The sequence below is a fragment of the Populus euphratica genome, unplaced genomic scaffold, assembly GCF_000495115.2.
Source record: "Populus euphratica unplaced genomic scaffold, PopEup_1.0 scaffold209.1, whole genome shotgun sequence".
NCBI classification, from domain to species: Eukaryota; Viridiplantae; Streptophyta; class Magnoliopsida; order Malpighiales; family Salicaceae; genus Populus; species Populus euphratica.
The window spans coordinates 361,730-378,467 of NW_011500034.1; the positions used below are offsets into that span (position 1 = coordinate 361,730).

General features: G+C 35.0%; 2 protein-coding genes across 2 annotated transcripts; one reads left to right on the forward strand and one right to left on the reverse strand.

Annotated features, from left to right (window-relative positions):
- Nucleotides 1-955: 955 nt before the first annotated feature.
- LOC105142615 (pectinesterase-like) lies at nt 956-3,183 on the forward strand. The gene is made up of 2 exons (XM_011050327.1): nt 956-2,124; nt 2,253-3,183. The coding sequence occupies exons 1-2, from the start codon at nt 1,053-1,055 to the stop codon at nt 2,942-2,944; spliced, it is 1,764 nt and encodes a 587-aa protein (XP_011048629.1). The 5' UTR covers nt 956-1,052; the 3' UTR covers nt 2,945-3,183.
- A 5,110-nt stretch (nt 3,184-8,293) lies between these two features.
- Nucleotides 8,294-13,558, reverse strand: LOC105142616 (pectinesterase-like). Its single transcript, XM_011050328.1, has 2 exons — nt 12,455-13,558; nt 8,294-9,295 (listed from the first exon to the last, which is right to left on the reverse strand). Exons 1-2 carry the CDS (start codon nt 13,500-13,502, stop codon nt 8,604-8,606), a joined length of 1,740 nt encoding a protein of 579 aa, XP_011048630.1. The 5' UTR covers nt 13,503-13,558; the 3' UTR covers nt 8,294-8,603.
- Between the last annotated feature and the right edge of the window lie 3,180 nt (nt 13,559-16,738).

The window sequence follows — 16,738 nt, forward strand, 5'->3', positions numbered from 1 at the left end:
AAGTTTTTAAATAAATATAAGGACTAAAATTAGGAGGTGATTTAGTGTTTTAACTAGTTTGATTCTTGACGCTACTTAGCCGGATGGAGCAATTTTTTTCTAAATACAAAAGAAATATGTGGGTGATGATATTGTTCTTTTACAGTCAAGAAGAATTGTAAATACAAACTGAAAAGTTAATATATGCATATCAATAAATATATCAATAAATGATAAGATGTTATTGTTTTTATCAGATGTTCGCTTGTACACCCTATTACCAGTTCTTGATATTTCATGGCTAGACATGAACACATGAATAAAAATTTTATATTGAATTTACTCTATACATAACAAGTTATAGATTCTATTTTTATTATAATTGATAATTTCTCAAAAACAATCAAATTTATATCCTGTTGAAAGAATATAAATGCATTACAAGTAACCCAACTTTATTTCAATAAAATGATTTGTTTGCATGGTATTTTTAAATCCATCACTTTACTTTAAATAAAATTTAAAATGTCAAGTTCATAAATAATTTCTAAAAAAAAATATTAAAAAAAAAATTAGCTTAACTTTAACATTACTCATCATCCTTAAACAAATAGATAAACACACTCTAAACAATTTATATTGTCCCTTTCACCTTATAAATTGTTTTTTTTTTCCTAAAAAAATATAGAGGAATCGGAAATATTAAGCAGTTTCAAATTAACGTTGTAAATACAAAAGGTGAAAATGATTTTAAAAAAAAAAAAGCAGAAGAAGATGGAGGAACCGGAATGACTTCCCTAATATAAACCTTCCAATCACAAAGGGAGGACCCCACTTGAGTTTTCTGATTACATACAAGAAACTAACACCAAACACTAGATCGACAAGCCACAAAGGAGACCAGCTTGTCCATTAACACTAAATCCCAAGTCTTAATATTAATTGCTTTCTTTGTCTCTATATATATGGTCCCGTTTTGTGCATGCTCCATCAAACACACCATCACTGCAAGTCTATAGACTCCATACCCGCCCTTCATTTCTTTCCCTTTTTTTCTACGCAGTCGAATCAAAATGATCCAAGAGGATCAGGGAAGCTTGACCGAAATATCAGATTCTAGCAAGCACATTTCCTTCTCCCAAAAAAACAAAAGCCTCTCTTTAGCTCTCTTTGTTTCTCTCTTGCTTGTCGCCACTATAGCTGCCGTTGTCACTCCCGTAAATTCACAGAACTACAACAAAAATGATGCTGCTCATTCCATTATAAAGATGTCATGCAGCTCCACAAGATACCCAGAATTGTGCTACTCTGCGATTGCCAATGGCCCTGGAGCTGCCGCCAGTTTGGCAGCTATCAACGACGAAAACGATGTTCTTACAGAATCCATAAGAGCCGCTCAACAAGCTATTGACACCAATACCGCTGATATAGAGACTTACAAAACCACCAATAAGATGAAACTCACCAATCAGCAAAATGATGCTCTCGATGCTTCCGTGGACAACAATGAATTGTCTCAAAGTGATTTACAAAATGCTGAAAACAGCCTCCTTTACTATACTAACGAGATTCCTCTTAGCGATCAAGATGCTGAGCCGGACATCAACACCCCACTGAGTTCTTGCATAACCTACCAAGACACGATCATGGATGGTTTCTCTCATACCGCCGCAGACAAGCAGGTGCGTAAAGATATTTCGGATGGAGTAGATAATGTTAGAAAAATGTGCATGAATATTCTGGCAATGAGCATGAACATGACAGCTACTCGCATTGCCAATGAGCTTAAAACCACAAAGAGGAATCTCAAGGAGGAAAACGGTAGAAATGAAAGTGGGTGGCCAAAGTGGTTGTCAGTAGCCAACAGGAGGTTGTTGCAGTCATCATCACTGACACCAGATGTGGTGGTGGCTGCTGATGGCAGTGGGAATTATAGTACAGTATCAGCTGCAGTTGCTGCTGCCCCAACGAGAAGCAGTAAGAGGTACATTATCAGAATCAAGGCAGGTGTTTACAGCGAAACTGTGCAAGTACCAATCACTAAGACTAACTTAATGTTTCTTGGAGATGGAAGAAGGAAAACGATCATTACAGCAAGTAGGAGTGTGGTGGATGGCATCACAGCCTTCCGTTCTGCCACAGTTGGTATTTTTCGTTTTTCGATCCCTTCATTTTGCACATTGTTCCTTTTCTTTTTAAGAAAAATCGATACAAATAGAATAATTCTAGAGATATTTAAGCTCTTATACTAACAGTTCTCATGAACAACGCAGCCGTAATGGGTGAAGGATTCCTAGCCAGGGACATCTCCTTCCAAAACACAGCCGGCCCGTCCGGCCGCCAAGCAGTGGCATTGCGTGTTAGTTCTGACCGCGCGGCATTCTACAAATGTAACGTGCTTGGATACCAAGACACCCTCCATGTCCACGCAAATCGTCAGTTCTTCATAAATTGTTTGATAGCAGGCACGATCGATTTCATCTTCGGCAATTCCGCAGCTGTTTTCCAAGACTGTGATATCCATGCTCGTCGTCCCAATCCAGGCCAGACAATCACAATAACAGCCCAAGGGAGGAGTGATCCTAATCAAAACACTGGCATTGTAATTCAGAAAAGCAGGATTCACGCCACTTCTGATCTACTGCCAGTCAGGAGCAATTTCTCTGCGTATCTCGGTAGACCCTGGAAGGAGTATTCAAGGACGGTTGTCATGCAATCATCCATAAGTGATGTGATAAACCGGGCTGGATGGCTCGAGTGGAGGGGAAAATATGCACTGAACACATTGTATTACGGAGAGTATAATAACAGCGGGGCTGGTGCTGCAACCTCTGAAAGGGTCAACTGGAAAGGATACAAGGTGATTACTGCTGCAACTGAAGCTAAAAGCTTTACTCCTCGCAATTTCATTGCTGGTGGTACTTGGTTGAAATCCACTACCTTCCCATTCTCTTTGGATCTCTAAACGTGTCTTTTTATGACGCTACCATCTTAACTACCTCCGCTGCGTACTTGGAGTGTTGATTGTTTGTCTTTTATCACCTGCTCGTCTTAGTTTTTCATTCCCTTGTCTAAGAGTTTCGCTTCATGTTTATGGTGTTCGTCACGTTCTCCTCCGTTTGTGGAGCTTGTCTTTTTGGTCCTAGCTTGGACTCTTAATTATGACTAATAATGGTGTGTGAAATCATTGAAGTTTACTTTGTTGATGCCGCTTGAATTTATAAGCATGTAGCTTTGCTATTATCACTGCTTAGTTGGGTTGATATCCATTCTTCCTCTTTAAGAGATGAAAACATGTCCATCCTACTAGAGATGTGTTCACTTTCTGTGGAACCCGCCTGCTTACGATATAAATTAAGGATAAGGATTCTCCACGTAGAGACAAGAACAGAGATGATGGTTACCAATTCTGCGTTTTTTCACGGTTTTCATGCCGTGAAGAATCTAACACAAAGCCCAGCAATGATTTTCAACCACATCACTAATTGAGCTTAGCCCGTAAAACAATGATTCTGAAAATATGGTTATAATTATTTTTAAAATATTAAAAAAATATTTTTTAAAAAAATATTTTTAAAATTAAAGTATTAAAATAATCTAAAAATATTAAAAATATTAATTTAAAACAAAAATAAATAAATCTTTTTTTAAACACAAAAACAAATAAGTATTTAGAAAAATACAGTGCGCTTTCCCATTACCGTTTCTATGCACTTGGAAATCTTTTATTTATGCTTGAAAGCAGTTACTTTTTAAAATTAATTTATTTTAAAATATATTAAAATAATAATTTTTTATTTAACATTACAGCACTATCACAAGTGCAGACATTTGATATGATATTCTCGTAAATAAATATTTCTCTAATTATTCCTTATCGAGCTAGAATTTATGAGTATTCTATGATTTCGATTAAGTTTTTAAATAAATACTAGGTCCAACATAAAAAGGTTATTTTGTGTTTTAACTAGTTTCATTCTTCATGATTATAAAGCAAAAAAAAATGCAAAGAAATAAATGGGTGATGATGCAATTCTTTTACCCAGAAGAAAAACTATAATGGTTAATACATGCATCTAGTATATATACTAGAAATGATAAAAGGTCCGTTTATTCTAACCAAAATTTAAGTTAAAGAGTTGAAATAAAAATATATATTAAAATATATAATGTCATATTATGTCAAGCTCTTCAAATTTTCTTATTTAATTATACAATAATAAAATCATTTTTTGTTAGAAAAGGTAATTTAAACTCCATTGAAAAACAAATTCTCATATAATCCCTTCTTTTTCTAATTAATAGATTTTCTCAACAAAAAAACATAATTTTTTGCTCATGGATTCTTAATTTAATAATTAAAAAAAAAAGAATGTGAGTAAATAAATATATTTTATGATCATCCAATATTAATAAGCAAATTATTATTAAAATTTCATATATCTTTCTAATACATAATCATCTATAAAAAAACAAAAACATACTATCATCTAAAACAATTATGTAATCTTCTCCAGAACAACTTTGGCTTTATTGTTCTAGGGAGTGCATTTTTCTAGTAAAAGAGAGCAGTGATTAAAATAAAAACTTTAAAAAAAAATTAATTTAATTGAAATAAATAGAAAACATGTATTTGTTAAAAATAAATTCAATTTTTTTATTAATATATCTTTTGATTATCTTAATAAAAGTAAATTCTATGACTGGAATCACTATCTAGAAGAGAAGGAAATTTGATGATTATCAACGCAAGTTAATAAAATATACATTAAAATAATGATTTCATATTTAGTGTATGATTGGAAAAAAAAAGTGATAAATTCATGTGAAGATCTATTTCAATTTTTAGAAATAAAAATTTGATTTTAAAAAACTATTCATGAGCAATTTATTATTATTATTAATGAATTTTCATATTAGGTATATAATAATTAAAATAAAAAATTTTAATTTTTAATGTAAACTTATAATATTATTTAAAAACCATATCAAAATTAAAAGATGAATTATCATATTAAGAAAATAACATGTTGCTAAAAAGAACAAAGAAACAAGAAAAAAAGGTGGGGTCCTGTCCAAGGCTCTGGTCCAATCACAGAAAAGTCAAGCACAAGTGGGCTTGGTGTCAAGGCTCGTGTGACTGGCCATGTTTATATTTTTAAAAGGACAGACAACTAAATGAAAGAGGCCATGTCCAAGCCCCTAGTCCAATCAGAAATAAGTCAAGCACACGTGGGCTTGTTGTCAAGGCTCGTGTGGCGGGCCATGTTTATATTTTTAAAGGGCAAACCTGTACCTTATTTTAAAAAAAAAAAAAAAAAAAACCCTCAATCTATCTTCTAGTTTTCTGATTTCTGGCCACAACAGGACGTCAAAAGGTAAGGCCGTTGAGTTTGGAACCAAGAAGAGCTATTTTAATTTATTTTTTAACTGAAAAAAATAAAAACCACCATATAAATCTCAATAAACCAATTTATAACTTTAAATTATCCAAAACTAGGTTAGGTAATATAAAAAAAAAAAAACCCCGAATAATCTTTTCAAATCTCGAACTACTTAGGCTAACAAAATAAAAATCAAACTCCTCTCATATCATTAAAATAAACATGTTGGCACCAATATCATCACTAGAATTCTTTTTCAATTAACTAGAAAAACTAAAAAAATAAACTTTAAAACCAAAATAAGAAATGTAAAATATGTGGGCTTCACCACGCATATTCAATGCATTTTACATTGCGGCCCTCTTTTAATTTTGTTTTTATAAAAGGATTAAACAAAGACACTGAGGACAAAACAAGACGGATAAAAAAAAAAACTATGAAGCATCATGTCAGATCCTCAAGTTTTTTAGTGTATAGTAGTAACTATGTTATCTTCCATTGTGCGATCACATGTTTCAGTAGGGTTTTTAAGGGAGAGAATAAAATCAACTGTGAAATGCACACCGTATGGTAAATTAAATAAACACAGACATTGTTGTCTTACATTAGAGAATTCTATACGCAAAATATTAACAGAGGTCCATGTTGTTTGTCACTGTTAATAAACAAAGATTCAAATTGCCAAGGCATGCAAACAACTGATGTAAGAATTCCAAGCTATAATGAATGTGAGTAAATGGAAAGAAGGATAAGCATAAGCTATGAGCGGATGCCATGGGAAACAACAATTAAGGAGCAGTCTACTAAAAAGAAGTACAGTTTTTGATGATGCAGCAAGTATAGTGAAAAAGGGCAAGGAGGATGCAGCAGCAAGTTCATATTTTCACAGCAAATTACAAGGCTGAGATAGATTGGGGGGACGACATGAAAGCAGCGTTAACGTAATTGACTTTACTTTAGGCAAGGAGAGAACCTAAAATCACGTCCTGGCAATTAGCAGCAGCACCAACCTAGAAAAAAGGATAAAAAAAGAACAAGCTGAAATTGGTACCAAGGCTAAGAAAAAGGGGTCAGAGAAAATGGATAAGAGGTTGAAGGCGATCAAATCCTGCGAAGGAAAAGGCAAAAGAGCTGATAACCATTCAAGCAAAATATGAACAAAACATATAAAATTGATGCAAAGAGACATGAGCAACTGATAAAGAAATAGAAAGGAAAATGAAATAAAAATTAAAAAAAAAATTGGAAAAACATATAGTTAAACAGAGCCTTATTGGCTGTGTCACCATGCCAAGATGGATGCACAAAATTAGACGTTTTAGGATTCAAAATGCCTCTTGCTTTTTTTGTGTTAGCAGGAGGCATTTTACTCCAGTGTCCATTTCTTTCTACTCCAGTGTTGCATTCATTCTGGGACAGCCAACCATTAACCTCGTGATCATGTGATCATGTGATCATGAGCATTAGCTTAGAAGTCTTCTACTGACCTGAGACAATGACAAAGTTGTGAAGTCCTGTGAATCTTAAAGAATCGACTTAACATGCATATCTACTGAATCACCATCGAAAAGCAGCCAAAACCAACCATTAGTTTTTATAAGCTAAAAAGCCAACAAATCCATAAATGCCATGCAGTTTGTCAACTGAAAACGTAGCAAATGCACCAACGAAACGATCAGCAGGCAGCAGCAACCCAAAACTACATAGCTCAGAGAGGCAATAACCCATGCACAAACAAACAGATAGATCCTACTTACCCTATGACGACCTAGATGCTACAGATGAGGCCAACATATCAACCTAGCATGCCATCCACTAACAGTAGCAATTGAAGATGGATGCCAAGGATAGTCCCTGCCAAAAAAAGTTTAAAGATGAAGCCTCAACAAAAACCAGTTACAACAGACATAGACAACGCACTGAAAAATGGAAGAAACGTATTTTGAGGGTGGGGGGGGATTCAATCCAAAAGCAGGGCGTTGGTAGGACAAATCGTGAGCTAGGAAAGAACAAAAAAAAGAGCACAAAGAGAAATAAATCAAGCACCCAACAACAAAACACAGCCTTCTTCGCTAAAGGAAAAGGCGAAAAAATAGAAAAGCCCGTAGACCATCCCACAAACCAACAACATCCGAAACCCAATGAATTTATAGCTCAACAAACACCACCAACCCAATCACCCACGCCACAAACATCTCAATCACAAACAGAAGCAACTGACATGAAATTGCCTGGAAAAGAGCAAAAGGAAACAGGCAGTCAGAGACCAGCTAAATGAGCAAAGAGAAGGGGACTTACATGGCGGAGCCCAACTACAGAGAAGAGAGAGCAGCAACCGAACGATCCAAAAAATTGGTCACCAATGAAGCAATCGACAAGTCTCCCCGAAGAAATCCCATTACACCAATGAACAGAAGCATACAAAGCACAACACAAGTAGACTGTGCATTTAATGCACAATCATTCCATATCCATTGAACAATAAAAGACAATGCCCGCTTGACCCAGCCAATCAGCTAAGTTCCGCGCTAAGAGACAGCAATAAACGGCCAAGCAGCCCCCCAGCAAGGCTCACCCAAGCTGTCACAGCCAAGACCCAAGACCTGTCTTCGATAAATTAAAAAAAAAAAATGAATCAGGCGCAGCCAGCATGAGCCAACAAAAGTGAGAAATCTTGTGAGAAATCGCAGGCAAACAACGATATGCACTGCATAAATCAACAGTGCATCACCTCAGAAGTCACAGTGTATATCTGAGTTCTTTTAATTTTTTTATAATAATTATAATTATAGTTCATAATAATCGTATCTTCTTCGATGTTTCATTCACTAGCCTTCTTGCTTAAAGGACCAGCTAAGTTTCTTTCTGACCTTACATAAATTATAAAAATGATACAATTCTCAATTAGATGTTTGCAAGTATCATGTCTCCAGAAAGATATGTTGAACTCTACTATTACATAATTGATCCATGATTGACTGACAATCACAACACATAATCATATATTTTCTTAATCATATAAAATAATCAATGATTCTCGAGAGAGATTGTTTAATAGGTTATGGAATCTCGACTATCAATCTATGTGAGGCCGACATTTCTCATGATCACTAGTTTGATTTCGTAGGCGTAGAAAACACAACATGTGAAAACACGTGCTCACTGGCCACACAAGACACCCGATCAACACTGCTACAAGTACATGCAACATGGTTGCGCCATGAAGAGAATACATCTAGTTTACAAACCAAGAGAGAATGGGAAGGAGGTAGATCCCAACCAGCTACTGCCAGCAATGAAATTTCCAGGGGTGAACTCTTGAACCTCAGTTGCACTTGTAATCACTCTGTATCCTTCCCATGTGACCCTACTGGAGGTCCCGGCACCAGCCCCAGAATTCTGATACTCTGCATAAAACAATGTGCTCAGTGCAAAGCTGCCACTCCACTCGTGCCACCCGGCTGGTTGTATCACATCAGTTATGGATGATTGCATGATGACAGTCCTTGAATACTCCTTCCAGGGCCTCCCAAGATACGTTGGGAAACTGCTCTGAACAGGTAGCAAGTCAGAAGTGGCACCGATCCTACTCTTTTGAATCACAATGCCAGTGTTTTGATTAGGGTCGGTCCTGCCTTGGGCTGTTACCATGTTTTTTTGGCCTGAATCGGGGCGTCGAGCATGGATGTCACAGTCTTGGAAAACAGCAGCAGCATTGCCAAAAATGAAATCAACGGTGCCTGCTATCAAGCAATTTATGAAAAACTGACGGTTTGAGTGGACATAGAGGGTGTCTTGGTAGGCTAGCATGTCACATTCGTAAAATGCTGAGAGGTCAGACCCGACCCTCAGCGCCACGGCCTGGTGCTTAGAGGGACCAGCTGTGTTTTGGAAAGTTACGCCTCTGGCGAGGAATCCTTGACCCACCGCAGCTGCAATGTTAAGGAAATCTTGGCAAATCAATATCCCAGCTACATGTTCCACGTCTAAACAGCATGTAAATATCAAAAGAGATAAAAAGACAAGATCAAGCACACTCCAGCTCGCCGGCATATCCGAGTAAACGTCCATGTGCTTCTAATAATACATGATCAATGGATTCAGCTGTCTCATTTAGGAACAATTGAAAGAAGCCATTAACTCTTTTCCTCGTTAAGCAAATTAAACTGTTAAAGTAGTTAATGTTTTAACTGCTTAACCACCAATCTTTATTACCAAACTTTCAAAAAGGTCCTAACCTAAAATCAGCTACGTTTTCAACTAAATAAATTAATAACTACTAAATAAAATAAAGGCAGATACCAGTCCACTTGTTATATTAGCTGGGGCACAAGACTAATTATGGGGTATTCAATTTGAAACCTCATCATCTAACAAGACCCCTTTAATTGATGTCCAGCGCTATTGGTATATCTACTCTTTCGGCATTACATATCTAGTAGAATGAATGGAGAAAGAAGGCATCCAAATCTAATTATTTTTGTCAAAAAATGATATCCATACCCGGCAAGAATCAATGTATTTTTTCATTTGAAATTATATTAAAATAATATTTTTTTTATTTTTTAGATTTATATTTTACATCAACACATTAAAATAATCTTAAAATATAAAAACATAATATAAAGCTAAAAAAATATTTTTGTACCATAAAAACAAAACAAAACGGTTCCAATAAAAGCATGAAATTAAGCGTGGAATGAGTTTCTACAAAAGATTTTTTTGAAAATAAAAAATGCAAGTAAAAATATATTGTTTTTAGATTCAAAAGATACTCTTAAATTTTTTTTATTTTTTATTTTATTTTTTTATTTTAAATTAATTTTTTTATGTTTTCAGAATTTTTTTAATGAATTAATATTAAAAGTATTTTTTTAAAATCATTATTTAAATATATTTTCAAATAAGCAATTGAAATGATGAAACCCAATACTCCGTCTTAAGACTGCAAACTTTAAACAGACACCAAATGACATGCTAGAAGAGCTCTAGAAATTCATTTTCAAATTGAATGAAATTAGGTGGTCGAAGCATAATCATCTCTTTCTCCAGCAGAAATTCACAGTTCTAATTGTCAAGAAGAATGACCAAAATTCACGTGTTATGCGACATTAGATGTATACACACAGAGCAAGCAAGGAGATGTATACACACAGAGCAAGCAAGGAGATGACTTGTGACCTGAGACAATTGCCAGTTAGCCATCCTCTAACTCCACAGCCCATAAACATCCAAAATGTGTCGGATAAGAGTTAATTAATCATTTCCAGCGAGTCGTAATTGAAGGAAACAAGCGACAGCGTAGGGAAGGAAGCATCGAAGAAGCCTCCCGCAAGCATATAATGGCAAGAAAAAAGGAGGAAAAGTCCAAGAAGACAATGAGCTAGCTTCCTTGCTCCTAGAAAATATATTCTTTCGGGTCACGGGAATAGATCCTCCCTATCATATCATATCCCCATCGGTGCATAAAGATCATTTCTGGGGTCACCCTCAAGATTCGAGCTACAATGATATTGTTCCGAGCAAAAAGATTTTCTATAATGTTAAGGTTATCTCTTCTTGGTTTTTTTTTTTTTTAGACAGGTAAAACAAAATTCCAAGTTATCCCATATATATAGACATTGTTTAAGAATCTATGAGAATTTAAAAAAAAAAAATTTACTTTTAACAGAAACAAATAAAACTGATTAAAAAAATTTAAAAAAAAAAACATTAAGATCTTTTGAAAAGATGGTTGGACCACAGGACTAATGAATGGATAGCTCTCCAGCTGTTTTCATGACAGGGGAAAGGACAGAAAAGCACATGCAGGGTTTGAAACGCCGGCCCGGCCATTTGGTGCGGCTTCCTAATTGGCCTGCATGATTTTCAAAAAGCTTAGAAAAGGATTGATTTGTGTGACGTGTCTCGTCGGTCGAAGCATTTGCCGAAGAAATCTATTGAAATGGTTGTTTTTCACGAGGGGAGCGCTGAGGAAATAATAGTTAAGCTGAGATTTCGTGCAACTGATTTGACATGAGGAGAAGATGTGGGCATGTCCTCTCTTCTCTTGTACGTCATGTGATGGTTGAAATTGTAATTTTCTTTTTTGTAGCTTTTAAAAAATAGCCCAGCTTGAAGTTTTTACCTGCAAGGTTTTTAAAATAACGTAGTTCTTATCTACGATTTTTATCTAGATAGGATATTTTTAACCTATGGTTTTTTTAAATACCGCAAATGTCAACTGTAGCTTTCTGAATGGCTGTGCATTTTTTCACATGTTTTCCCTGTTTATACTATTTTCTCAAGATTTTCATGCACCTGTCTTAATTTGAAAAAATCACATTTAAGTGACATCATATCGTGTTTGTTTTACACTGTATTTTAAAAATATATTTTTTTAAATTAATTTATTTTTAATATTTTTAAATTCTTTTATATATTTATCTTAAAAATAATTTTTATAAAATAAAAAAAATATTATTAATATATTTTTTATATAAAAATATTTTAAAATATAACTACAAGCACCGTACCTTCAACGAACTCGTCATCGCCGAAAGCACTCCCTCAATTATGCCAAAAAATTCATGGTCAACAATCATCAGAATTTAGAATTACGAAGACATGACACCGAGGCGAGCGTGATTGCAGAACACTTTTTGTCATTTTTATCGAGAGTTTTTTATTTTAAAATAATTTTATTTTTATTTTTAAAAATTTATTTTTAATATAAAACATTAAAAAAATCACTTAAAAAAATCAATTCAAGGCAAAAACATTTCAAAATTTAATGAAAAACTTGCTCAACACATCCCCAAACAGCCATATGGCACTATTTAGTTTATAGCATGTTATACGGATTTATTTATTTATTTATTTAAAAAAAAAAAAAGAGGAAAAGGAAAGGAAAGAAAAGCCATGCCATTATTTGCAAAGGCGCGTTCTTTCCCTAACTTTAGCAACAACGGAACCCACCTTCAACTAAATGTCAATAATTATTCTGACAAGTTGTATGGAAAAATGATGCAGAGGAAGGGACTCGTTACTGTCGTAATTGTAAACAGAGAAATAGAACAGGATGCTAAAGGAAAGGGTCAAGATGGACTTACCAACCGTGGCAGACTTGAAGGTTGTGCTGCCATCAACCACATTCCTACTTGCTGTAATGATGGTTGTGTTTCTTCCTTCTCCCAAGAACATTATGTTATGCTTATTCTTTGGTACTTCCACATTTTCCCTGTAAACTCCGGCCTTGATTTGAATTATGTACCTCGTGCTGCTTTTGTTTGGTGCAGCAGCGACTGCTTCTGATACTGTCTCATAATCCCCACTTCCGTCAGCCGCCACCACCACATTTGGAGTCACGGATGATGACTGCAGCAGCCTCCTGTCTGCTACCGACATCCACTCCGGCCACACTCTTTCATTACCTTCCTTTTCCTCCTTGAGCTTCCTGTTTGTTTTCTGGAGCTTGTTGGCAATGTCAGTGTCTGTCATGTTCTTGATCATTGCCAGTGCATTACTGCACATTTTCTCAACGTGAGTTTGACCCTTCAATAAAGCTTCGCGCACCTTTTTATCTGCTCCATCGTGAGAGAAACCATCCAAGCATGTTTCTTGGTTGGTTATGGCAGAGCTTAACAGGGTTATGAGGTTATCAGCTTGTTCTTTGAGCGATTTCTTGTTGGGGTACCCAATGATATCCACCTGAGCCTCGTGCAACTCATCTAGAGTCTCGTCTATAGTCTCCAAACAATCATGGAGAGCAGTCTTTTCTCTTTTGGTGAGTTTGGTTTTGGCTATGAGCTTCTCTACAGTGAAAAAATTTTGTTGAACAGTTTTGGTGGTGAGGTTTATGGAAAGTTCGATAACATCTCTTAGGCTAGCTAAATTGCTAGTGACTCCAGGGACAGTGGCAATAGCTGAGTAGCACAATTCAGGATAAAGAGTGGAGCTGCATGCGGATTTGAGGATGGCATGAGCGCCTTCATTCTTGCCGTTCTTGTGTGAATTTACACCGGTGGCAACGGCAGCTATTGTGGCAACTAGAAAAAAAGCAGCAAAACTGACTAATAATAGTCTCTTGTTTTTCTTTAAGATGGAAATGTGATTGCCAGAATCTGATATTCCAGTCAAGCCATGCTTGTCTTGGGCCATTTTGGAGAAGAAAAGGAATAAGAGAGATGGTTCTGAACCTCTAGGAGGCTGTGTGGACACCATTTTATAGTGGAACAAAGCATGTGATGGGGAGAGGGGATGTAAACTTATGAGAGAGATGGTTAGTGAAGAGAAGTGGTGGCTTTGTTGATTGACAAGGACAGCTATGAGAATTATTTGAGTTTTTTTTTCTATTAATTTTGACTTTGAGAGTGGTGTTTATTTTTTAAAATTTATTTTAAATATAAAAACAATTGAAAAACATTTAAAAAACAATTTAAAAAAATAATAATACGGCAGCACCGTGTAACCTGAATGGAATTATAAGGCCCGCTTGAGCTGGGATCATCTCCTTTTCTGTTTTTTATTTTCTTATCTTTTAATTTTTCATAATTCATACATTATTTTAAAGTACTGTTTCTTCTCTCTCCTTTTTTATTTTTTATTTTTTATTTTTTATTCTTTATTCTTCTTCTTTTTTTACATCCTATAAACTCTAGATTTTAGACCCTCTGGCCATTTGCACGTTACAACTTGGAGCGATACGCTGTCAGATTATTCCCTAAACAGGGATTGTGGGATCAGGAATGTATATCGTTTTTTTTCTTGGTAATTAGCGCTGCCCTTCCAATTTATTTAGGGCTTCATTAACTACAACTCAGTCCCCGATCTATCTACTCATAGCATATCAATCCTTATCTTCAAGATCTTGTTAATCTCTTCCTATAACTTTTTGTTTTAGTTAAGAGATTACTTATTTTAAATAAATTTAATTCCATTCCATATTTTCCAGCCATTGTTTTTAATTTAATGTGATAGAAATTCACACGGGGATGAACTGGTAAAACAGGGAAAGTTTAGGAAGAAATTAGTAAGGTTTTTAAAGGTTAGGGACTGGTTTGTTGTTATTACAACTTTGTTTTCCTGATTACCTCATTTGGCAAGTTGATATATATTACTCCTGCTATTATCGAATTTGTTGGACGGGAGAGGAGGATTTATGTTTGAGAGACAAAATTAATTCAAAAATGGACTTGACCGTCAAAAAAAAAACTATATTATATAAACAATGCTGACGCTTTGAATTTTAATTTTGAGGCAGAGACAGAAAAACAGCTCTCGCGTGGCAACCTGTACGTGCACGTGTAAATATAATATCGTAGGGCTTTTTTGTTTTGTTTTTTAACTGCAATAATCTGAAGCATAGTTTTAAAACCCGGTCCGGCCCAGCGGGTTGACCTGGGATCCGGCCGATCCGGGGCTGGAACCGGGTTAGGTTGATGAAAAAATAAGTTAAGTCATGACCCGGCGCGACCCGGCGCGACCCGGTGGGTTGACCCGGAAACCCGGACGACCCGGCAAAACCCGGTCAAAACCCAGAACCCGGGTTTTGAACCGGGCCAGCTACCGGGCCGGGTTTAAAAACTATGATACGAAGAGGAGGATATCTCGGCCCAGTGGCCATCAGTCCCCTCCCGCACTTTTTTCACTTTTTCCCTTTGAATAATTGTTTGATGCAGATGGAGCGTCGCAACGTTCATATATTTGGCAATTGTTATTTATAAAAGGACCTATTGGCAAAAAAATAATAATAATAATAACCAGAGGGTACATGGTACAATTGGGGTCCTTTCTTCTTTGGAACTTTACTAATTTTTTAATTTTTTTGTCATGTTGCTATGTTGAGGGTCCAGACATCTTTTTACAACCTTGTAAAATGTACAAGAATACTAGAAAATTAAAAGTTTGATGTGTACAAGAATACAAAAATTGAGGGTTGTTGTGAGCAAGGGAAGGCATGAAAACCAAAATTAAAAAGAAAAGACGAGGAAAAAAATAAAGTCAATAATTACTAAATTACTTGTAATTCCGTGACATGTGCTGTTTGAGAATATAAATGCTATCGTCATGAAATAAAAAAAATCAAAAAAATTAATTTTCATATTTATAATCCATAACACGCATTGCTTAAAAATAACGTGGTGGCTCATTTGCTAGTGCATTTTATGAACGCATCCATAATTTTTTTAAATTATTTTTTTATTAATTAAAATACCAAATCATCCCTGTAAACCATATAAAACAAAAATTGAGGGTTGTTGTGAGCAAGGAAGGCATGAAAACCAAAAATAAAAAGAAAAGATGAGGAAAAAAATAAAGTCAATAATTATTAAATTACTTGTAATTACATGACATGCGCAGTTTGAGAATATAAACGCTATCATCATGAAATAAAAAAATCAAAAAAATTAATTTTTACATTTATAATCCATAACACGCATTGTTTAAAAACAATGAGGTGGCTCACTTGTTAATGCATTTCATGAACACCACGTCATTTTTTTATTATTTTTTTATTAATTAAAATACCAAATCATCCCTGTAAACCATATAAATATTGTAAAAAAAAAAAAACATCAAGAAATCATGAATATGCCCTTAAAGCAAGTCCTAATATTTTTTTACTCAAAGGGCATCAAAGTAGTGACACCATTCATGGTTAAAGGGAATTCGGATAAAGTTCTGGATCTATATTTATTTATTTTTTAAGGATAATCAAGTGATTACATTGTGCAAAAAATCATGAAAAAACTAAGGTATTTTAACATTACATACTTTTAAGTATGATACTCATCTTTCTAATTGTCCTGTGCGTAAAAATCAAGGGTATTTTTTATTATTTTTCCTTGTAACCATACGAACTGTCATAACTTTACATTAAATAATTTTATTAATAAATGCACCGCACACAATTTTTATTTATACTTTTATGTGATCACATCACTTTTTAATTTATTTACATAAAATTTATTTATATATATTCACCAAACAATACTATAACCTATTTAATTAATAGAAAGAATAAATAACTCGACGGGGAGTCGTGACCAGTCGTGATGTCATCAAGAAAATATGCTTCGACCTTGAGATGCTAATTGAGAGCAATTGCGGGTGGTAGTGATGGGCGGGACACAGGTTAGCGTCGCATCCACCATGGTCAATCGATGCTCTAACCTCTGCTTTACAAAATTAAAGAACAAAGTGGTTGATACATATATATATATATATATATAAAAGCAAGCAAAAGAAAGAACACGGATCATTTGTCTCTCATGAAACTAATCTGAAGTCACTTTCGTCTCCTTGTTAGGCCCCCTGTTGTCCCTCCTCGTTCGGAAGGGGTAGATCTTCCAGTCGCAATTTGATTGGCTCTTTTGTGATTTTTACTAGATTGC

Excerpts from the sequence above, each read along its gene's own strand:
- LOC105142615 (XM_011050327.1), top strand. The coding sequence starts at position 1,053 with ATGATCCAAGAGGATCAGGGAAGCTTGACCGAAATATCAGATTCTAGC. Across the intron at positions 2,125-2,252 it reads CTTCCGTTCTGCCACAGTTG|CCGTAATGGGTGAAGGATTC; the intron begins GTATTTTTCGTT and ends TGAACAACGCAG.
- LOC105142616 (XM_011050328.1), bottom strand. The coding sequence starts at position 13,502 with ATGGCCCAAGACAAGCATGGCTTGACTGGAATATCAGATTCTGGCAAT. Across the intron at positions 9,296-12,454 it reads CTTCAAGTCTGCCACGGTTG|CTGCGGTGGGTCAAGGATTC; the intron begins GTAAGTCCATCT and ends TTAACATTGCAG.